The sequence below is a fragment of the Euleptes europaea genome, chromosome 14 (genome assembly GCF_029931775.1).
Source record: "Euleptes europaea isolate rEulEur1 chromosome 14, rEulEur1.hap1, whole genome shotgun sequence".
NCBI lineage: Eukaryota > Metazoa > Chordata > Lepidosauria > Squamata > Sphaerodactylidae > Euleptes > Euleptes europaea.
In genome coordinates, this window is record NC_079325.1 from 21,627,994 (window position 1) to 21,652,527 (window position 24,534).

The 24,534-nt window shown below is 46.6% G+C and overlaps 1 protein-coding gene across 1 annotated transcript; it reads right to left on the reverse strand.

Moving 5' to 3' along the window:
• Positions 1–547: 547 nt before the first annotated feature.
• On the reverse strand, positions 548–16,162 carry GOT1L1 (glutamic-oxaloacetic transaminase 1 like 1). Its single transcript, XM_056860896.1, has 9 exons — positions 16,051–16,162; positions 13,789–13,970; positions 10,581–10,704; positions 9,507–9,619; positions 7,975–8,067; positions 6,001–6,151; positions 3,763–3,928; positions 1,838–1,980; positions 548–702 (listed from the first exon to the last, which is right to left on the reverse strand). The coding sequence occupies exons 1-9, from the start codon at positions 16,160–16,162 to the stop codon at positions 548–550; spliced, it is 1,239 nt and encodes a 412-aa protein (XP_056716874.1).
• Positions 16,163–24,534: the final 8,372 nt, after the last annotated feature.

Here is a 24,534-nt window from a genome sequence, read left to right on the forward strand (position 1 = left end):
ATGCCGACTTTCTCTACCACTTAAGAATCAAACCAGTTTACAATCACCTTCCCTTCCCCTCTTCACAGCAGATACCCTATGAGGAAGGTGGGGCTGAGAGAGTGTGACTAGCCCAAGGTCTCCCAGCTGGCTTCATGTGTAAGCGTGGGGAAACCAACCTGGTTCACCAGATTAGCCTCCACTGCTCATGTGGAGGAGTGAGGAATCAAACCCAGTTCTCCAGATCAGAGACCACCTCTCCAAACCACCGCTCTTAACCACTACACCACACTGAAGATGGTAATTTACAAACTGAATGTATATTCTAGCCAGCTTTGCTTCATTGGCTGAAAATTAGCCAGTGACCAGCATTAGTTCCAGGCTGTGAAAAACTCCCACTTTTTCATTTGTGGCCTTTTTTGGCACTGGAGGAAAAACCAGAACTTCTCAAGCATTATCACACACAGGATTTCTAAACACAGTTTATTATAATTGACAGCCTTTCTTAAAAACACTGCCTGGGTCCACTAGACATCTCAGCCCAACTTCCGTCAACATCCTCCAAGTCCTAATTCCAGTCCTCAAGAGTGGTGGCTAACACTGCCTCATGGATGCTTCGTGCAACGTAGTCCAGATTCTTTGAGTTAATGCTGCAGATGTTGATCTGCTTGTTTTCAAAGAGGTAGATGTGTTTGTACTTCACTAGGAACTCCACCTGGGAAGCTGGCAGGATATGAGTAACATTATTCACTCTCCCCCTCCCGTACAACCAGCTAAGAACAGAAATGTCTGCTCTAACTGCCCCTATTTACCAGATAGATCACGATGGGTCGCTGTGTTAGTCTGTCACTAGCAGTAGAAAAGAGTAGGAGTCCAGTAGCACCTTAAAGACTAACAAAATTTCTAGCAGGGTATGGGCTTTCTGAAGAAATCTGAAGAAGGGAGCTGCGGCTCACAAAACCTCATACCCTGCCAGAAATTTTGTTAGTCTTTAAGGTGCTACTGGACTCCTACTCTTTTCTACTCCTATTTACCAGAGACAGGCCCAGTTTTTTAGGAATGGTCCTGAGTAAATCACTGCCTCCTATTTTGTCCCTATTTTGAATTGGGGGGATGCTATATTAAGATTTTGCCACTTTGCAAGTCCTTTTTCAAGGTTGAGCCCCACTACCCAAATCTCTGGAGGTTAAATCTCTGAGTAGGGTGGGGATGGATGCATCTAGTCTCCATTGCACATACATGTAAACACTGTGTGCATGGACACTAAGAGCGTATTCTGAACTGTTGATAGACAATATAACGTTCAGCAATTATGTCTTCCTGATGGATCTTCAGCCAAAAGCATAAATATCCACTTTGCTTTCAAGTGAGCATAGGGCAGGCTGTGACAGAGCAAATGAATATAGCAGTGCTGTGTCATATAACTGTTGTAACACCTACCTAACGTAAGATGCATGAAACTGTGGCACTGCATACATAAGAAGAAGAGTTGGTTTTTATATGCCGACTTTCTCTACCACTTAAGAAAGATTCAAACTGGCTTACAATCACCTTCCCTTTTATTGGTTTCTGGTCACTGCTTGTCAGGGGAGTGGACATGTACATGGAGAATAGGGCTATCCATGGATACTAGTCATGGTGCATACCTATACTCTCCAGGATCAGAAGAGCATGCCTATTATATTAGGTGCTGTGGAACACAGGCAGGATGGTGCTGCTGCAGTCATCTTGTGTTGTGGGCTTCCTAGAGGCACCTGGTTGGCCAATTTGTGAACAGACTGCTGGACTTGATGGGCCTTGGTCTGATCCAGCATGGCTTTTCTTATGTTCTTATGAGTGGTCCTTATTGGATACCTACAGCTGAGCCCAATGAAGCTGCACATTCCTGACTGGGCTGTGAGATGTTCCCAGGAGCCGGGCGTCCCCAGGATCCTCAGCTGCTCTTTTAGTTTCTCCCTGATCAGCATAATCCTCTCCACTACCATCCGTAGACTCAGTTTCCTGAAGATGAGAGTTGGTGTTAAGATTTCTGCTCTGGTCCTCCTAGTTCCGCAAACATTTTCCCTAAAAAGGTAAAGGCAGTCCCCTGTGCAAGAACCAGGTCATTTCTGACCCATGGGGTGATGTCCCATCCCAACATTTACTAGGCAGACTATGTTTACAGGGTGGTTTGCCATTGCCTTCCCCAGTCATCTACACTTTATCCCCAGCAAGCTGGATACTCATTTTACCGACTCCAGAAGAATGGAAGGCTGAGTCAGCCTTGAGTCGGCTACCTGACATTGACTTCCGTTGGGATCAAACTCAGGTTGAGAGCAGAACTTTTGACTGCAGTACTGCAGCTCACCATTCAGTGCCACGGGGCTCTTTTTAAACATTTCCCAAACTGACCTAAAGATTAAGGGGCATGTTAAGGATTTTTAAGGGCTTTTAAAGCTGTGAGTTGTTATAATGCTATAGCAATTCCTGATTTTTTTTAAAAAAAAGCCTTCCAAAAAAAGCCCTTTAGTGGCGCAGTGGGGGAAATGGTGGCTCTGAAGGGCTGATAGAAGGGAAATGGTGCTAATGTGGGCAGGACTTTTAAAAATCAACCCCTGCCTGTCCAGCAGTATGACATTTGGACTCTTCCCACAACATACAGAGAAGGGCACATTTGGGGATGCTTATCCTGAGGACGGGGAAAGGGTGATTGGATCACAACACTTTGTGGATGCTCCCCACAAAAGTGCTTCAGTTTGAAAGTTAAAAGAGGGGGGAAACTTCCCAGTGGAAGCAGCCCACGTTTCTTAAGATGCTAGGGAAGGCTCAGTTCTACTTAGAAGTCATTGCCTTTCATTTAAGAATCCTAGCTTTTTGCACATGCATGCTCATTCCTTGATGGCAGCAGCAACCAGTGACGGCTCGTGAGTATGAGTGGGCCATCACAGCCATGACTACCTAGATCAGGGGTGTTAAACATAAGGCCCGCGGGCCGGATCCGGCCCCTTGAGAGCTCTTATCTGGCCCGTCGTTGAGTCCGACACCCCTGGCCTAGATCAACCGCTCATATTGCCTCAGGCCCTTTGGGAGATGGACAGAAAGGTTTTAAGTCAATAAACAGTAAAGTGCTGGGAAGGCGGTGTGGTACAGCTCGATCTCATCAGATCTCAGAAGCTAAGCAGGGTCGGTACTTGGAAGGGAAACCACTGAGGAAGACTCTGCAGAGGAAGGCAATGGCCAACCACCTCTGCTTCTCACGTGCCTTGCAAGCCCTTTGCTGGGGTCACCATAAGTTGGCTGTGACTTGACGGCGCTTTACACACACACAAAGCACTGGGGGGAGTAACCTCCTTTTCCCTTGGCAGTATGAAAGTGTTTGGGGGAGAGGGAAACATGTGACTCACACCTTCCACAATACTATCTGTCAGGGATAAGCAGGCCAATTTCCCTTCTTTTCCCCGCCCATCCTTCAACGAACACTAAACTGCTGTCAAAATTTCATGTCTCCTGGAGGACAATGAGCATGCTCAGTCCTAATATGGCTACCACTCTAGAACATTCCTTCGCAGGCCATTTGAGGCGGTGATGATTCTGCCTCTTCTTTTTTTCATTTGCAAAGAAATATTGTTCTGCAAACCTTTACCTTGTCTTTGGTAGCCTTTGTTCTGCCACAGAAAAGTCCTTGGTCATTACTATTAAGTGGAGCAATGATTAAATGTTGGCAAGGGGGTAGGTAGCCCACAATGGACCCCAGTCTCAGGAAACATTAACTCCAGCTACTAAGTTACCTGCTTTTCTCCTTACCACTCGTACAGCAAAGCAGGGCTATTCAGCACCATCGCGATGACCCGGGCCCCCAAGCTACCGGGCCACCCCCACATTGTGCTCATTTGCCTTTCCATCTGGGAGTGGATTCTGATCAGTGTCTCATTGTTTTTGGTCACCACAATAAGATTCCCAACCAGCTCATCTGCATGAAGGTGTAGAATGGAACATGGATTGTAGTACAAGGCCCAACCATGACATTTTATATCCAAATCAACACATTTTCTGTACACACAAATCTTCTGCCCCCACAAATTACTTACACAATATCATTTCTATCCACTCTACCAACTCTGTGCCTACAACCTGTAGTTAAGACTAATTAAGAAGATAAAAGGTTCTTTAAAGTAAGGGTCAAAGTATACTTTATGTTTTTTAACAAGGTTGCCAACCAAGTGCTACCAAACCCCAGCAGCTGGGGGCAGGGCTGAGCATTGCACAGTGTTATGGGATGCCATGTGATGTCAGGGCATCACTTATAGTCATGTAACCTGAAATGATGTCATGTGTAATCAGGGTCACTCTAGCAATCTCCCCCAACCCTCTAATGTTTTACCACAGAGTTTTTGGGGGATTGCTAGAGTGTCTCAGTGATGCATCATATCATGTCTGGTTACCTGACCCAATTTCACCGGTTGCCCCACTATAGTAGGAGACCTGGTCCCCCTATTTTTTAACAAGGAAGGTCTGGACTCACTTTCCTCATGGCCACAAAGCAGCTCTGGTGAACTGCTTTTTAAAGGATTTCAGGGGCCCAATTTGGCTCAAGAGCATGGTGAGGGTGGAAGGGGGTCTCCTCTCCCCCCGAATGCCATTTTCCCAATCCAAAATGGCCCTGTGGGAGTTATTTGTCCCATTTTGGAGCTGAGAGAGAAAAAAATCAGTGATAAGTAACTGAGATCTCTTGGTGTCTTAAACTGTCCTTATGAACAACCATGAAATGGGTTGCTTCTTATTGGGGCAGGGTAGGGTTACCAACCCTTAGAAACATTTTAATTGAGAGAACAGGCAGAAATGTTTGAAATAAATAAATGAGAAGCACCCAATTGAAGAAGGAGAGGATAATGTCATTTTGAGCACCAAGGTAGAAGGGACTGGTAATATTATAGGAGAAACCACAGTGAAGAGTTCACTCATCCCTCTTTCTCATTTCTGAATACTTTCCCCTTTGTCTACAGGGACCTCTTGTGTTTCTGTATGGCTATGATAATCTCTTTTGAGCTGGCAAGGGCCTCCAGCACTACCCAGCCAGGGCAGTGATGCACAATTATTCCTCTCCGATCCAAGTCTTGCATTGGCTCTGAGCTGCAGGAGCCACACAGAAGACAAGCCCTGATGCAATAACACTTAAGTGCATCCTTAGCCCCTGTTCCTATTTGGCCTTTGGGAAGATGTCTTGTTAAAATGTTGTTGGAGTTGTTCAAGTGGTCAAAAGTTGTTGGAATTGTTCAAGCGGTCCTTCTGCAGGTTTAATACATTTTTGATCCTGCCTTCAGTTTCTCAAGGGCTGAGGGCGGGGTATACCTGTCGCAGGTGGGCAAATGGCAAGCCTACTTACAATCCTGATGGGTTAACTGCATACCTGCATCTCTTCTTATATCTATCCCCATAATCTGCATTTAGACACCACAATTAACTGCTGTTTCATCAAGCCACGGTTTACTGTAATGCCTGAATGCAGTCAATGTGTTGCTCATGTGCATCCCACAAACATTTGTGTTATACTCTGGGTATTATTGTTAGGGGTGTGCAACAATTATTTCAGTATTTTCGGGCTCGGGTTTAATAGACCTGGAATTTTTTTTACAAAAACTGTAAAAAGCCAAATTTTTGCCTTTTCCCGTGTAATCAAAAATTTTCACGTTAATAAACCCAAAAAATATGCAGCAGCGTTGGTACTGCTGGGGCTAGAAGAAGTATGGCACTACCCAAAAGAAAGGAAGGATGTGTGTGAATGTGAAAGATTTTCCATACACAAGCAGGCCCATTTTCACAACTCTCCCCACAATAACCATTGAGCCAGCCCTGCAGGGTGCTTTACACAGTACTAAAAATACAAGTTTATAGTCTAAAAGGTTGACACAGGAAAAGTAACCATGAAGGGCAGCAAAGCTAAACCTGAAATGAACGTTCCTTCAGGTTTAGCTGCTTAGAAAGTTGAAATCTGTGCATGCCCACTTTCCCGAAATGTAGCCATCTGTGAATTCCGAGACTCACCATATAAGCCGAATGTTTTGGAAAAGGACTGAGCACACAGCAGTTCGAATCCTTGTCCCACAAAGTGCCGCAAGGCCCAGGCATCTCGGTCCAGATTTCCAGAAGCCAGGCCTTGACTTTCAATGTTGAAAAAGGGGAAGAGCTGCTTTTTCTGAAGAAGTAAGGGGAAATAGACATATCCTTGGTTGTTTGGCTGTCAGATTACTGAGAATGAGACTCTGGTTATGGTTTTGCCTAAAGTGTTGTCTGTATGGATGAAGGGATTAGCCAAAAGAACTGGAGTGTTTAGATGGTTCCTGAATGGGCAATTCATTCACAGAGACAAAGGGAGAAACAGGTATTGGCAGCTTTTGAATGGTGAGAGGTTAGGAGTTGCTCATTGTAACTGGGCTGCAAGCAGGGTAGGTTCCACAGGGTTTTGTTCATTTATTTAGGAAACGCACACAACCGCTTTTAGACTTTTGTTTATGGAGTGGTATACACGAGAAATATTAAATATTTTCATAAAATACCAATTACAGAAGGGCAGCCATGTTAGTTTCCTCTAGCAAAAACAAACAGCAGTCTTGTGACACCTTAATGACTAGAAAGATTTTGGCTCGGATCCACTGGAAATGTCCATGAATGGAAGGGACTTCTGGGACTTTCTCGCCTTCCCTCTCCCGCTGCAGACTAAAATACCCCCCAAACTGCTCCTGGGGAACAGGTAGAGTTCCTGTTTGCCGGCTTATGGTGGGAGACCTTCTGTTAATTGCGGCCTCTGCCCACCAATGCTCACCTGATCATAGGGTTGCCAGGTGCCTCTTCTCAACCAGTGGGAGATTTTGGGGGCGGAGCCTGAAGAGGGCGGGGTTTGGGGAGGGGCTTCAATGCCATAGAGTCCAATTGCCAAAGCGGCCATTTTTCTCCAGGAGATCTGATCTCTATCGACTGGAGAGCAGTCGAATTAGCAGGAGCTCTCCTGCTACTACCTGGCAGTTGGCAAGCCTACCTGATCAGCAGGTGGAAACTGGGGCCAAATGGGGGGGGGGATGATTGTCCCGGGGATAAATTTTTTTTAAAAAAAAACATGGCCTTGTATGTTTACAGTGAGTTCTGACCATAGAGTTGCTGTTGATTCCTAAAGCTACCCAGAAGTGACAACAATCGCTCTAGGACGCACCAGGAATTCTATGGTCAGAACTTCTTGTAAGAGGGCAAGGTCTTATTTTTCTTTTAAATTTTTCTCCCAGGATGCTGCCGTCCCCAACCCTGGAGACAAGAAACTTTCTGAAGCAGCATAAGGGAGGGATCAGAGGTCTGCAGTGAGAGGGGAGAAGCATTCAAAACCACCCGCTCTTCTGCCCATGGAAATCTTCTATAAAATCCAAGCATAAGTTCACTTGAACTAGTCCATAAGTGGTGGGTGCTCACTAAACAGGGTTGCTAGCCACGGTGAGAGGTTTAAGTGAGGGTAGGGTTGCCAGGTCCCTCTTCGTAGTCGGCAGGAGGTTTTGGGGGCGGAGCCTGAGAAGGGTGGGGTTTGGGGAAGGGAGGGACTTCAATGCCATCGAGTCCAATTGCCAAAGCGGCCATTTTCTCCAGGTGAACTGATCTCTATTGGCTGGAGATTAGTTGTAATAGCAGGAGATCTCTGGATCTCTAGTATCTGGAGGTTGGCAACCCTAAGTGAAAGGGACATGCAAACTGGCATTGCAACAATGGCACGACATCATTGGGGTCTAGGGTTGCCAGGTCCCCCTTCGCCACTGGTGGGAGCTTTGTTGTGGTGGGGCTGGAGGGGTGATCGGGGCAACGCAGAAGTGATGGGGATGCTCTGGCAGATTCCTCCAAGAACTCTATGGACTCTGTGTCCATATGGAACTCTATAAAAACCATAGATTTTTTTTTTTTGAGGAATGTGCTAGAGTGTCTCCGTCGCTTCTTCCCGACAACTAGTATCAGCTTTTCTTTCTGGCATTGCCATAGACTTGCCTCCATCGTTGCTGCAACCGTCTCCCACTCCTGGGGCTTCAGGCCAATTTCTTCTGGAGCATGCAGGAAGACAATGGAGCCAGTTGGTGCCTTCTGAAAGCAAACCAATGGGTCAGAAGTCACCTTATGTGCATTAAGAACATGAGTGAAACACAACTGGGAATGCCCAAGACTCATCCAGGGCCTTCCAGCAACAAATAGCTGTTAGCCTAGATTGCAAAGAATAAAACTTTTATGTTCACCACCTCAAAGGCAATGCACCTCTGGTTTTAAGATACTTGGGACAAAGAGTACGGTTGTGGATGTTCACAAAGAGAGTGCCTCCCTTCCAAATCCTCTTTCCTCAAGTTCAGGGTGGCAATTTAGACCCACAAGAACCTTGTGATGAAGATGCCCTCCCGTCTTCATTGTGAGCCAGCATGGTGTAGTGGTTAAGAGCAGCCAACTCTAATCTGGTAAACCAAGTTTGTTTCCCCACTCCTACACATGAAACCTGCTGGGTGACCTTGGGCTAGTCACAGTTCTCTCTGAATTCTCTCAGTCCCACCTACCTCACAAGGTGTCTGTTGTGGGGACAGGAAGGGAAGGCTAGTGTAAGCCAGTTTGTGTCTCCTTAAAGGTAGAGAAAATCAGGACATAAAAACCAACTCTTCTTCTTCTATATGTTGAATGAAAGCATGACAGAGGTCCCAGCTTGTATGTGTGCCCCAACCTCCCATGGTCTGCTAAATTTGTGGTCCTGGGAGTCAGTGCGGTCCTGGGAGTCAGTGTTGTGAACCAGTCACTTTTTTCCACAGCCTAACCTACCTCACAGGATTGTTGTGATGATACAATGAGGAGGAGAACCATGGATGCTGCATTTTTCCTTGGAGGAAAAATGGACTAGAAATGCAACAGCTAATAATACGTATGTACAGCTATACGTGCACAGGCTCTATCCATAGGTTTGGAAACTGTACGAAATGCAGGGTCCTTTCAACATGTGGACAGAGCCCTATGCAAGCAGTTCTGCTAGTCTGCGGTGATTTATGCGCACATTCAGTTAAACACACTTTTATTGAAGCAAATTCGGAGTCGAGTAGGCAGCATAGAAATATTGGAAGGAAAGAAAGAAAGAAAGAAAGAGAGAGAGAGAGAGAGAGAGAGAGAGAGAGAGAGAGAGAAAGAAAGAAAGAAAGAAAGAAAGAAAGAAAGAAAGAAAGAAAGAAAGAAAGAAAGAAAGAAAGAAAGAAAGAAAGAAAGAAAGAAAGTTACATTTTGCGAAAAGATACTTCCTTGTGCTCATTCTGAATTTTCTTTCTGTCAATTTTATGGAATGTTATGAACAAGGGAGGGGGGGAGAGAATTCTGTCTCCACATCATTTTCATTTTATAAATCACGGTCAAGTCCTTCTTTAGTCATCTGTTTTAACATTCCCACACTCAAGCCTCAAACTCCAGGTAGGCCACTACTCATTTTCAGTGCACTATACTGGTCCACATGGACCTTTGGCTGCTGTTATATGGAAATTCTCCTGTTCTTACAACCATACCTGCAGCGTTTGCAAGAACTCTTCTATATCAATGGTTAATTTGACTGGGTTCCAATAGTCATAAGGACGAATGTCTGTAAAGCCAGCGACGTGGAATATACTCCCAATACTGTCTGAAAAGACAGAAAAGCTGGTAAAGTATCACAGGGAGTGATGCCGAGCCTGTGTGGTCCTTCCTTAACTTCATTTCCCCCCTTTTATCTCTATCAAAAAGCAAAACACATTTAAGCCAGCAAAATCGCCCAATTGTAGCATTGTTAGGAGCAACAATGAAGTTCTAGTGCTCATAAGAAGAAAAATATTTATGTCTTTATAAAAATGTATATACCGTGGGCAGCCAAAAGGACAAATCAGTGGGTTCTAGATCAAATCAAGCTAAATGCTTCCGAGAAGCTAAATGATTAAAATGAAGCGATCACACTTTGGTCACATTCTGAGAAGACAAGAGTCACTGGAAAATACAATAATGCAAGGAAAAGCTGAAGGTAGCAGGAAAAGAGGAAGACCCAACAAGAGATAGATTGACTCTATAAAGGAAGCCACGGCCCTCAATTTGCAAGACCTGAGCAAGGCTGTAATGATGGGACGTTTCGGAGGACATTAATTCATAGGGTCGCTATAAGTCAGAAGTGACTTGATAGCACTTAACTGGAGTTCCCAGGTCCCTCTTCGCCACCGGCAGGAGGTTTTTGGGGCAGAGTCTGAGGAGGGCGGGGTTTGGGGGGGAAAGCGACTTCAATGCCATAGAGTCCAATTGCCAAAGCAGCCATTTTCTCCAGGTGAACTGATCTCTATCAGCTGGAAATCAGTTGTATTAGTAAGAGATCTCCAGCTACTACCTGAAGGTTGGCAACCCTACCCTTGTATACCCTACACTTGCAACCCTACACTTGTACACACACATGTATATTCTGCTTCTCCAGCTTAGATCAAAGCAGTTTATGATAGACACAATCAAATTATACGAGCAAATAATATAAGACTTCAGAGCAGAGACCTGTCTTCTTGTACCCTGTAAAGCAACCACGTCCATTGACTGTGTATATAAATTCATTTTTCTTTTTTCAGAATTACCCCATTGTGTCTTGGCGATGTAGAGAGCTGTTGGAGTTGCGAACCTGGGCTTGTACCAACGGCACAGGAATTCAGCCCCAAGCCAAAGAGCACCTGTCCCCCCGACTGTGTGAACACCCCCTGCCTGTCGAGAAAGAAAGGAAAAGTCATCGTCTTCTTTTCCTAGCAGTCATCTCCTTGGTCTATTTCTATCACGTCTTTCTTAGTTTCCCAACTGGTTGAAGCTGCTGGTAGCCACCTGCTGCCACTCGGGGACACAAAGTGCATTTAGCACTAGTATACATTGTCTGCAATCCACAAAGGAAATTGACATGTGCAACTTGCAATTCATGAATGAATGAAACTGACAAGCTGTTACTGTTGTGGAATTTCCAGACGGGAACCCTTACAATTATAACGGACATACTGATAAAGGACAGACTGGAATATTTGGGTTATATTTTGTTGATTTGATTTACATGTATATGATATTGGAAGTGTGACATTAACACTGTTGTGTTGTGGTTTCATTGAAAAATAACATAATAACCAAAAAGGTTTTTCCTTGTGTTTTGTTTTCTTTGTTTAATCTATAAGTATATATGATTGGAAGTGTAAGGTGAACACTGTTGCGCTTTGAACTTATTGTCAAATAACAGACAAAGATTGTGGTCTGAAAAGATTTTTTAATTTTTTTCTTGGAATAAGAGTTGAGCAAGTGTGCTGTATTACTTTTGAAATAACTATACCAGCACCACTAGTGGAATTTTGTGATAATTAAACCTCCAGGTACTAGCTGGAGATCTCCTGCTGTTACAAGTGATCCCCAGGCTATAGAGATCAGTTCACCTGGAGAAAATGGCCGCTTTGCCAATTAGACTCTATGGCATTGAAGTCCCTCCCCTCCCCAAACCCTGCCCTCCTCAGGCTCAACCCAAAAGACCTCCCGCCGGTGGCAAAGAAGGACTTGGCAGCCCTAAGGATGAGTGGACAGATTATTAGCAAGTAGTGCAATTACTCTGAGGCACCCTGCTTAGGGTTGCCAGGCCCCTCTTCACCGCCAGTGGGAGTTTTTTTGGGCGGAGCCTGAGGAGGGCAGGGTTTGGGGTGGAGCTTCAATGCCATAGAGTCCAATTGCCAAAGCGGCCATTTTCTCCAAGGGAATTGATCTCTGTCTCCTGGAGATCAGTTGTAATAGCAGGAGACCTCCAGCTAGTACCTGGAGGTTGGCAACCCTAACCCTGCTGCTCCCTCGGTCCCCTGTGGCTAGTGTGCTTTGTAGGGCAACAGTAGGTAGAGTGTCTCGCTTCATCCCTCAGGGCCGAGGGACTGCTTGGGCCTTGAACTTGTCCTCTGGGGAGGGGAGGCAAGAGAAAGGAGCAGCGGGAGAGGCTCACCTGATAGGGGACCCACCTGGCACGATCTTGCTGAGGGACCCTGAAAACCTGGCGCTTTCTCTGCTCACATTGCTTAGAAAAATGGCCACCTGTGCCCACAGAACTCATTGCGGTGTATGGAACGGTCCTCTAAATAGTGTACTTCACCTTTAGGGCAGGGGTCCTCGCCATGGTGTCCGTGGGCACCACAGCACCCACCAACACCTTTATTGGTGCTCACCAGGTGTTTTTAGAAAGTGGGTAGGGCCAAGTAGGGCTTTTTGAGTTTCTGATATTAATGGTATAATGATAACAGTGGTTTTACATGAGGTGTTTTACCTGTGCAGATGCCAAAGCGATATTCTAAAAACACTGTGGGACTGCCTTCTGACTACACGTGGTAGGTCAGCGTGGCTAAAATGCTTAATGCACCTAACTGGTGCTGAAAGTCATCAGGTCTTTCCAATTTGAATATATTTTTTATAATTCAAGTGGAGGTTGTTGATAACATTGTTGCATCAAATTCTGGTCAATTTCCAAAAATTGTTTATGTTCCTGGCAAGATCGGTCCAGAATCTCTCTTACTGTGCACACCACATGTGCAACGTGTCCTCACCAGCCCTTCAATGGCAACTGTCTCTGTTACAAGAAATAGCGCGGGCTGAAAATTGCTGGGCTCCTGAGAGATGGGCTCCTCTAAACTGGAGAAGAAGCCAAGAGAAGCATTTTTCCTTTTCCTCTCGCATAAATGTGTTAGATGCCTGCAAAATGAAAACAGATACTGCCCGAAGACGATATCCCAACTAGCTCATTATGTATATTTATCTGTGTGTATGCAAGGAAATATTTTAAACAATGTGTTAATTTTAAATGGCAGCCTGTTGAACAGAGCTTCTGTCTGAAATGCTAAAAAGCTACTATCAGATTTATGCATAACCTCCCTCCCTGACATTTTGTGGTTGGCTCTGCCTCCAGCAGCTGCAGTTTTGGGATTGCGCCCAACAACCTCTGTCAGAACTCCAAATGTGCCCACAGGCCGAAAGAACTGGGGGCCACTGCTTTAAGGCATAGTTTCTGTTTTTCTAGCCTAGCAGTTCTAGCTTGGTGGCTGCAGTTAGCAGTATACTCCAGGTCTGGTCAGGAATTGCTCTCTAGTTAGACTTTTATCCTTATCTTTTGATCTCCAATACAGTTAGTTGAGACCTCATGCTGTCTTTGAATGACAGCAGGTTGGGAAATTCCTAGAGATTTTGGGGGTGGAGCCTTGGAATGGGAGCATTTGGGCGAGGGGACAGACCTCAGTATGGTATAATACCATATAGACCATGCTCTAAAGCAGCCATATTCTCCAGGTGAACCAATCTGCAATTCTGGAAGATCTCCAGTCCTGACCTGGACGCTGGTAACCTACGATTGCCAGGTCCAGGTTGAGAAATACCTGCAGATTTTGGGAGTGGAGTCTCAGGTGGGTGGGGTTTGGGGAGGGGAGGGAACTCAGTGGGGTTTCATGTCATTGAGTCCACCTTCTAAAGCAGCCATTTTCTCCACGGGAACTAATCTCTGTTGCCTGGAGATCAGTTGTAACAGCGGAAGATCTCCAGCCACCACCTGGAGATTGGCACCCCTATGTTGCCAGCTCCAGGTTGGGAAATCCTTGGACATTTTGGGGGTCTGGAGTCTGGAGAGGGGGGCGTTTGGGAAGGGGAGGGACCTCAATGGAGTATAATGCCATAGAGTCCACTTTCCAAAGCAGCCTTTTTCTCCAGGGAACCTGATCCCTGTAACCTGGAGACCAGCTGTAATCCTGGGAGATCTCCAGCCACCAACTGGAGACTGGCAACCCTAACTCGTACCCTGTTTTCTAAGAGAGCGTGGCTCTCCTTGCCAATCGCCAGCTCAGTGGCTGCTCTAGTGTACTCGTATATCCCAAGCTGCGGGAGGTATTCGTGGTCCAACGTTGGATCCTGAGAGATTTGGAGTAAAATCCGTTGCACCACAGGGGGGATCCAAGCTTCACCGGCATCAGTCTGGCAACCTGTAGGAAATGGACAAGAGCTGAACTGCAACATTTCAGTGACAAAAACTTTTTAAAAAGATTGTTATCTTTCACGCTTGTTGACGTATACCCATCCTGAGAAGCTTGACATCATATACAAGGTGTGAGCTGTGGGCCATGTTTTAATACACATGGAGTAAACATTCCTAGACAAAGCCACACATAATAAAAGGGTTTTACATATTTTTAACCTTGTATTATGTTAATGGAAATGTCAGAATGTGTATTATATATTGACTTTATGTATGACCACTGAGGAAGGCCTAAAGGTCCCCTGTGCAAGCACCGGGTCATTCCTGACCCATGGGGTGACGTCACATCCCAACGTTTACTAGGCAGACTTTGCTTACGGGGTGGTTTGCCAGTGCCTTCCCCAGTCATCTTCCCTGTACCCCTAGCAAGCTGGCTACTCATTTCACCGACCTCGGAAGGATGGAAGGCTGAGTCAACCTTGAGCCGGCTACCTGAAACCAACTTCCGCTGGGATTGAACTCAGGTCGTGAGCGGAGCTTGGACTGCAGTACTGCAGCTTACCACTCTGCACCACAGGGCTCCTTGAAGAAGGCCTAGATAAGGCCAAAACGCGTCTGGTCTTAGTTTGGCCATTGTACAGATATACATAATCTGTGAATGTGTTGTATGTTAATGTTTATTGTTTTTAGTTAGCCTACAAGCTGTGTGCACCATAATAATAAAACAGATATATTTGTTGATATTTTAGTAGTGTTTAGCTTTGGTTTTGTTCTACTTTCAGGTTGAGTTTCTTTCCCCCCCCTTTCCCCCCCAGTAAAATCCGTTGCACCACAAGGGGGATCCAAGCTTCGCTGGCATCAGTCTGGCAACCTGTAGGAAACGGACAGGAGCTGACCTGCGACATTTCATCGACAAAAACTTTTTAAAAATATCCTTATCCAACAGAAGTTCATGACATTTAAAAGTTATTAAAATACACTTAGACATCTGGCAAGAAAGTAATAGACATTTCTTATGGTCATGAGGATACCACTGATTTTTCCATTCATTTCTTTGAGATGCCACCAAGAAATCTGACAGCCCCACCAAGCAAGGATGGCTGGTTACAGTCCTGTTTCTATGGAGGAAGCATTTTGTAGTGGACAGAGTGCTGAACTAGGATCTGGGAGACATGGGTTCAAATCCCCATTCTGCCATGGTAGTTGGCTGGGTAACTTTGGGCCAGTTACTGTCCTAACTCACAGAACTGTTGTGAGAAAACCAGAGGAAGGGAGAATGGTATTGTTAACTGCTTTGGGCCTCCACTGGGGTTGTCAGGTCCCTCTTCACCACCGGCGGAAGGTTTTTTGGGGAGGAGCCTGAGGAGGGTGGGGTTTGGGGAGGGACTTCAATGCTATAGAGTCCAATGGCCAAAGCAGCTATTTTCTCCAGGTGAACTGATCTCTGTCGCCTGGAGATCAGTTGGAATAGTGGGAGATCTCCAGCTAGTACCTGGAGGTTGGCAACCCTAGCCTCCACAGAGGAGACAAGCAAGGTATAAATAAATAAATACAAATACATATCACTACTATTAGTCTTGGAAGAGACAACCAACCCAGCTCTTTTACTAAGTGCCTCATCTCTACAGCAAGAAGAAGAAGAAGAGGAGGAGGAGAGTTGGTTTTTATATGCTGACTTTCTCTACCGCTTAAGAGAGAATCAAACTGGCTTACAATCACCTTCCCTTCCCTTCCCCACAACACACACCCTGTGACGCAGGTGGGGCTGAGAGAGCTCTGAATAGAACTGTAACTTGCCCAAGGTCACCCAGCTGGCTTCATGTGGAGGAGTGGGGAAACAAATCCAGTCCACCAGATTAGCCTGCGCCGCTCATGTGGAGGAGTGGGGAATCAAGCCCAGTTCGTCAGATCAGACCCGAACCGCTCCAAATCACTGCTCTTAACCACTACACCATGCCTCATGCCGATAAGTTAACATTTGTTTACTCCTTGTGAGGTTGCCAGAAGGAGATCATAGACCAGTTGATGGCCCTGTCAGGGATCTTCCACTCCTCGCTAGGAAATGGCATTATTTGAGGCAGACACACCTGCATGGCCAAGCAACACCTTTTGGGGATGTGGATCTTCTTTGTAGAAGTCCTGGGGAATGTCAGTCCTTTTTACTAAGGGGACATCCAAGAAGACGGAAAGCGTCCCCATACTCCAGCCTTCCTGCCGAGACCTTCACGGAGGTCTTCTTCTGCCAAAGAGGGACGGCTAAAGGTCCACTCGGAGCCCTTTAGAAGGGCCTGCACATGGAACTATGCTTCCACTCGTGGAACTCCAAGACAATGGCTGCCGAGGATACCATGTGCATTGGCACTCAAACATTCTGACTTCAATATGATGCTGGCAGATGAGAACTGACCTGGGTGGCTTTGCATGTGTGCAGCATCCAGTCTGAACAAGGCTACAATGCATGCAACGTATTATGAGTGCAGTGTTAGCGCATGAGTGCAACGTTAGCACGTGAGTGCAACATGTGCTTAGGCTGTCTCTGGCAATGCTGTTGCAGAAGCTGGTTTGGAGTAAAGGGGTTGTCCAAAGGTGCTTTGCTGGGTGGTGGCCTGCTGCATGCTCTCTCATCCCCTCTACTCCTTTCTACTCATTCCAAATGTGAAATAGCAGTTTGAATAGCGGTCCCCAAACTGGCACCCACTAACGTGTTTCCTGGTCCCCGCTTTCTTCTTCCCCACAGCAAAGAGCCAAAGAATGCATCTGCAGGGAGCACCCATTTGGAAACATCTGGCTCCATCCCAGGAAGGGGCCCGCCTGGAACTTCCTAACATTTTGCAGAATTTAACATTTTGTGATCGCACATGCCCTTGTGGCAGTGCCCACTGACCTGTCCTCAACATCCCAGAGGTGCCCACAAGGTGGGGGGGATCTCTGAGTTACACTGTATGTCCACCCATATTGCACTTGTTCCTCCCCCACTTGAGCTAGTAGCAACTTGGGCGGGGAGAGAGGGGGATCTGGACCAGGAAAATGGCACAGGGGAACCATAAGAACATAAGAAAAGCCCTGCTGGATCAGACCAAGGTCCATCAAGTCCAGCAGTCTGTTCACAAACAAGACGACTGCAGCAGCATTGTCCTGTCTGTGTTCCACAGCACCTAATAGGCATGGTCCTCTGATCCTGGAGAGAATAGCTTTGTATCATGACTCACATCCATCTTGACTAGTAGCCATGGATAGCCCTCTCCTCCATGAACATGTCCCCTCCCTGTTAAAGCTTTCCAAGTTGGCAACCATCACCACATCCTGGGGCAGGGAGTTCCACAATTTAACTATGTGTTGTGTGAAGAAATACTACCTTTTATCTGTTTTGAATCTGTCTCCCTCCAGCTTCAGCAGATGACCCTGCATTCTAGTATTATGAGGGAGAAAATGCTTCTCCCTGTCCACTCTCTATAATTTTATAGACCTCTATCATGTCACCCCAGCATTCAGCCACCTTAAAAAGTAGAAGCTAGAAGTCTGTAGAAGGAGCCCTGTGGTACACAGCAATAAGATGCAGTACTGCAATCGAAGCTCTACTCACGACCTGAATTCAATCCCGACGGAAGTCGGTTTTAGGTAGCCGGGTCTAGGGCTGTCGGAAAAAAAAAATCGATACAGTTCGGATTCGGCCGAATTTGGCCCTTGTGGGTTCGGTACGTGCCGAAGTCCGAACTCCCCCACTTCGGATCCGTTCAATTCGGCGGGAATTCAAAGTTCGGAAAAAAATTCGGCCGAATAAAGCCATTAAAAACACAATTGTGCCTTTCCGCGGCTCTGGGGGGGGGCATTTTTGGGGTTAGAGGTCCCAAACTTTCAGCAGAGCTTCAAAGGACGTTTATTGAAAGACTCCCCAAGTTTTGTAAAGATTGGGTCGGGGGGGGGGCTGAGATATGGGCCCTGAAAGGGGTCCCCCTACCCTTAATGTGCATCTCTCAGCAGAGCTTGCCGCCCACGCACAAAGCTCCCAGTCCCGACAACAGTTTGCAAAGCAACTCAACCTTGTAAAACAACACCTTTGCAACAGGGAAAAACCAGAAGACACACAACTGAAACCTCCCCCCTCAAACCAGGGAGCGAGAGACTCGAGGGGGAACACACACCCCAGGCAGAACCGACGACAGCCCCCTTTGGCTTCCCCCCCACCCACAGAAACTGCTCCCTCCCCACACACACACAGACTCTGCTTTCCCCCCCACACACACACATACACAGGAGAAAAGTTATAGATTAAAGCCCCCAAAGGGGTCTTACTGTGGCTGTCTTCTGTTCCTTCAGGAGGGGCTGGGGAGGACTTGTATTCCAAGATGATTCCAATTAGGCACGGGACGTTTTGCTCTGGAGAAGATGCACACAGGATCGGCTCGCTGATCCATTCATCCCAATAGGGAAAAGGGGAAAGGGGAAAGCCCATATCTCGGGACCCCCTGACACAATGTTCACAAAACTTGGGTGGTCTCTTAAGAACACTGGTCTGAAACTCCGCTCAAAGTTTGGGATCTGCACCCCAAAAAATGCGCCCCCTGCAGCCACAGAAAGAGAAAAGGGGGGGAGGCGATATTTCTGCCCCCACTGAACCCATCTTTACAAAACTTGGGTGGTATCTTAAGAATAACTGTCTGAAGCTATGCTAAAAGTTTGGGGGCTATATCCCCAAAAAAGCGCCCCCTGCAGCCACATAAATGGAAAAAGGAGGGAGGGAAAAGGGGGAGAGCCCATATCTTGAGACCCCCTGACCCAATGTTTACAAAACTTTGGGGGTATCTTAAGAAGCTTCATCAGAAGCTCCACTAAAAGTTTGGGGTCTGTACCCCCAAAAATGCACCCCCTGCAGCCATGGAAAGAAAAAGGGGGGAGCCCATATCTCGGGACCCCCTGACCCAATGTTTACAAAACTTGGGGGGTATCTTAAGAAGCTTCATCTGAAGCTCCACTAAAAGTTTGGGGTCTGTACCCCCAAAAATGCGCCCCCTGCAGCCATGGAAAGAAAAAGGGGGGAGCCCATATCTCGGGACCCCCTGACCCAATGTTTACAAAACTTTGGGGGTATCTTAAGAAGCTTCATCTGAAGCTCCACTAAAAGTTTGGGGTCTGTACCCCCAAAAATGCGCCCCCTGCAGCCATGGAAAGAAAAAGGGGGGAGCCCATATCTCGGGACCCCCTGACCCAATGTTTACAAAACTTGGGGGGTATCTTAAGAAGCTTCATCTGAAGCTCCACTAAAAGTTTTGTGTCTGTACCCCCAAAAATACGCCCCCTGCAGCCACAGAAAGGAGCAAATGTGCACAAGCACCCCACACACACACACGAGGATTTCGCTCTCTCTCTCTCTCTCCCTGGCCAGGCCGCACATCAGCTGATTCCTCCAGTACTCAATCCTGACTGATTGGCCAGAAGAAGACCCAGCTTGCCCACCGATTGGCCGGGGAAGGAGAATGTTGCTTACTGACGGTTATGCTGCTTACTGACGGCCGAATTTGCCGAATTTATTTGCGAACTCCCGAACTCGCTGAATTCGGCCCCCCCAGTTGCCCGCCAGTTTTGAGTTGGGTTCCTCCCGAACTAAAAACCACCGAATCAGGGGAAATTCGGCTGATTTTCAGTTCGGGCCGAACCGAATTGACAGCCCTAGCCGGGTCAAGGTTGACTCAGCCTTCCATCCTTCCGAGGTTGGTAAAATGAGTGCCCAGCTCGCTGGGGGTAAAGTGTAGATGACTGGGGAAGGCAATGGCAAACCACCCTGTAAACATAGTCTGCCTTGTAAATTTCGGGATGTGACGTCACCCCATGGGTCAGTAATGGCCCGGTGCTTGCACAGGGGACTGCCTTTACCTTTTAGAAGTTTGTACCTTTCAGGCTAGACTCAGTCCATGCTTTCTCTGAGGATGTAAGGGTTATGACCAAGGCTAACCTTGAATATTTGAACCCCAAGTTCACAAAATGACCCCCACTACTGGGTCTCATGATTTGAAATCAGATCAAAACAGGTCTGCAGACAAGGCCAGTAACCCATGTGGAAATGGCCAAGTGAGCCTATCAACATGTTTCATTTTCTCCAGCGCCATGCACTCTACTGGAAACTCAGGGGCCTAATGCACCAACAATTTACAGCATATTATCATCGTGCTCGGTGTGTGTGTTTTGGATGCATGTTCTTCATTTCCGATTGCACCGTGCCTGTTAAGACTGCTCCCAAGACGGTTTATCGTCATATCACACCTCCAAAGTAGTAGTCCAAAAAGTTGAGAGGAGGAGCGTGGGGGAGAACTGCATCATGTCTATGTCGCTGATGCTTCTCCACCCCCCTTCCCTTTTTTTTCACGCATGCGCAATATCATTGATCCGAAGGAGCGCTGTACGTCATTAAGAATTGCCTCATTTGCATGGCAGGGAAACTCTAATCACAACCTATGCAGGCATTCCCCCCCCAAAAAAAAAACCCAAAATGAGCCATTCCTTGCACAGTGCTAATCACAGAGCTGCTGTCTTTTCGGGCATTGGTCCAACAATCTTGCATTTTTTCGTTGGGATGAGCACATTAAAAAAAAATTTTTGAGAGCAGGGAGGCACGCTCAACCCCGGCAGCGGGAGAAAGAGAGGAACAGGTGGGGAGAAACTTTGTGCCTGCAGGAGAGCCCTGACTTGTGTGTGTGTGTGTGTGTGTGTGTGTGTGTGTGCTGGCGCTCTCTCTATCCCTCAGTCTCTCTCCCTTCCTCCTCCTGCTGCTTCCCCCTCCCCCATCTGCCGCTAGCAGCAATTTCGCTACTTTTCCAGCCCTCGCCCTCCTCTGCATTCCTTCCCCCTCAAACCCACGAACCGTTTACAAAATCCACTTCAAGGACATTCCATATGAGGGAAATGTTTGATTGGGACCCTGCACAAATAAAAATGGTTGATCTAATGTTCCAACTTTCCCGTGTTCCTTTGTAAGACCACAAGGGGATTAAGTAACAGTAATGATTGTTGGATGCAAACGGGAGGGGAGGGGGAAGGTGGAATGGGAGGAGAAAGGCTTTTCATTGGGTGTTGCAAAAAGAGGGGAGGAGTTGCCAGTTTTGAAAAGACATAATGAAATACATCGGGGTATAGGCGTTTTGGGGGGAAAAAACATGACTGGAGCTTCCAAAGCATTTCCAAGCCGAAATGGGAGGTCTGAGGTGCGATCTAACCTGGATAACACGTTTTTTTAAACGTAGTATATACTGAGTGCGTTTAGGCCCCACAGTTCTCAGGGACTGATCTGGATCCTTTTATTGAAGATGCTGGGGACTGAACCTGGAATCTTCTGCACACAGAGCAAATCCTCTACCACTGAGCCATGCCCCCTCCTAATATCTAATGAGTAAAACACACTAAAGAAAAAGCCCTGCTAATCTGACAAACCAGAAGAGGGACAGGAAAAAAATGCAACAAACAACACAGCAGCTTTCTGTAACAAGGATTTAATTGTCCATCAGTAGCACATGGGGCCACTGGAAGTTTGGAAGACGTCGTCCACAGGATATGAACTCCAACCAGGAAACTGTATATCATCGGTGGTTTGGTACCTCCTCCTGAAGAGGGGGGAAGGAAAGATCCATTTTATTCTAAAACAAAAAGTTGCCACAAGCTAGCTGTTCTCAATTTACAACTGCTAGGTTGAAAAAGATACTCTCCTGCAAGAAATAAAGTGCTCTGCTCTACACAGAAACCTTGTTCTGGGGTAGGGTTGCCAACCTCCAGGTAGTAGCTGGAGATCTCCTGCTATTACAACTGATTTCCAACCAACAGAGATCAGTTCCTCGGGAGAAAATGGCCACTTTGGCAATTGGACTCTATGGCATTGAAGTCCCTCCCCTCCCCAAACCCCACCCACCTCAGGTTCCACCTCAAAAACCGCCCACCAGTGGCAAAGAGGGACCTGGCAACCCTATTCTGGGGTAAGGCCCACTTTTATAGGAGCAATTTTGGGAAAGAGCTGCAATGGCCTTAGCATTTCTCTTCAGCATTCTCTCATGCAAATTCCGACCTCATCTGCACATGCGACATCCTTTAGCTGCACAAGAGCCAGCCTGCTGAATCGGTTTGAATGTTGAACTAGGAACTGGCAAATCCAGGCTTCGAATCCTGTCCTGCCGACAGCAGAACTGAGAGGACAATTTGATAAGATTCGGTTCTCAGATCCCTTCTGTGGTTGTGTATCAGGAGCAATAGAGACCATAGATCACCTTTCTCTATTCTGTGATCAATGGATTGCACCCTGGGCTATCTGGATTGCTCCTATTTTCTTTAGATATCGGTTTCCTGTGGAGCCGTGGGTGGTACCACTATTGCTAGCAGACTCTGACCCAGAAATAACTAGATGTGTTGCGAAAAATTTGGCAATAGTAGTTTCTTGAAAGTTACATGTTAAAATGATTTTATTGCTGATTATATACAAATTGGATGGGTTTCTGTGTTTATTTTATTATATGCTCGTTGGAGGCATTATCTATTTTATTGTTTATATTTGTAATATTATAATGTTTTAAGTCCTTCAAGTACTTATTATGGGTGAAAACTCATGGGAGGTTTTGCCTTGGATTTGCTGCTTTCTAGATGCACATTTTGCCCATCTGGATTCTCAAAACTCTACATAGGGGCTTATTTTTGGGTTTTGAGAATTTTGCTGGGGAAAATGTGCATTTAGAGAGCGGCAAATCCAAGGCAAAACCTCCCATGCGTTTTTGCCCTATGTTTTCATGTTGTTTTACCTTTGATGCGTTGTTCATGCTCAAGATCTTTGGTCATGCTCAAGATCTTTGGTCATATGAGCTTAATAATAAAGGAAAGGCTTAGAATCCCCTGTCTGCCAAGGAAGCTCACTGGGTATCCTTGGGCCAGTCACTTTCTTCAGCCTACCCTTCCTCACTAGGGGGTCATTGTGAGAATATAACAGAGAAGGGGAGAACAATGACATAACCCTCTTTGGGTCCCCAGTGGGGAGGGAAAATGGGGTACAAATAAAAATACAAACATTTGGTGAACTGGCATTCAACATAAGCATCGGGCCAGATGTTTTTGCAGCAACTTTTGACTGACTCTTAACCGGTGACTTGCTATGAAATAGTTTTTAGCCCTGTACACATGACTTATCAGCCCACAGGGTCAAGGCCCATATCTAGGGTTGCCAATCTCCAGGTACTAGCTGGAGATCTCCTGCTATTACAACTGATCTCCAGCCGATAGAGATCAGTTCACCTGGAGAAAATGGCCACTTTGGCAATTGGACTCTAGGGCATTGAAGTCCCTCCCTAAACCCCACACCTCCTCAGGCTCCACCCCCAAAACCTCCCGCCGGTGGTGAAGAGGGACCTGGCAACCCTACCCATAGCAGAGGAACAGAATCAAATCCTTTGGCCCAGTCCCTCGCCCATATGTTCACCACCGATAGGCATAGTGCAAATAAGCTGTGTGCATGTGGTTTTCAATCATTCCTGGTCATGTGGATAGGGTTCATGCACATGCAAGCTCCTACACATGTAGCTACTGTGCGCAGATGTACCAAACACATGTAGAAGGGAGCAACATGTGCTTGCTCCCCCCTCTTCTATGTGTGTTGGCTATGTGTCATATATACAAGATCCATACTGATTTCATTCTTTTATTCAAATCATGTACAAACATCTCCTTGAATAGCTGGCAAAAGCCTGATCATGCACATTTTGAATTCCACTGTCAATTTCAATGCCAAAACAAGAAGGGAAAAAATGTGGAGATCGAACCCCACCACCCCCAGTCTCCACCCCCAAATCTCCAGGAATTTCCTACCCAAGTGTTGGCAACCTCCCCCAGCAAATGGCACATTGCTTCTGAGCATGGAATTTTCATGTAGCCATCCTAATGATTGGTAAACGTTTCCTACAAGAGTTGGCTTAGATGGCTTTTAAAGCCAACAGTTAGTGGCTGTCACCATATCCAGAGGCTTGATTCTGGGTACCCAGAATTAGGAAGTGGAAAGGTCCACTGATAGGGTTGCCAGGTGCCCACTGGTGGCGGGCAAACCCCTGGGTAATGTGCCCCTCGGCCCGCTGACCAGCTGAGGGCCGGTGGGCAATCGTGCATGCGCGTGCCAACGCGGTACTTAGTTTACAACTAAGAGTTTGAGTGGTCTAAGGCTCCTCGCTGCGTCGGCACACGTGCACGCACACACACAAGAAATGAAGAGAAACCTCCCACCAAAGGTGAGTGGGGACCTGGCAACCCTATCCACTGAGCCAAACGTCATATACTCAAAACAAAAGCCTGTTCCCAAAGACTCACCAGCCATGTTCAAGCCAATCACCTACTTGCCATTCTTTAAGAACTGGGATTGAGAGTATGGGGAGAAGCCACAGATCCATTCTTTAAAAGGGATCCATGTAGACTTGCCAATTCTAGTTTGGGAAATTCCTGGAGGTTTCAGGGTGCGCCGGGGTGTGTGTGGAGTTTAGGGAGAGAGCTCAGTGGGATGTGATGCCATATAGACTCTATCCTCCAAAGCTGCCATTTCCTCCAGGGGAACTGATCTCTGT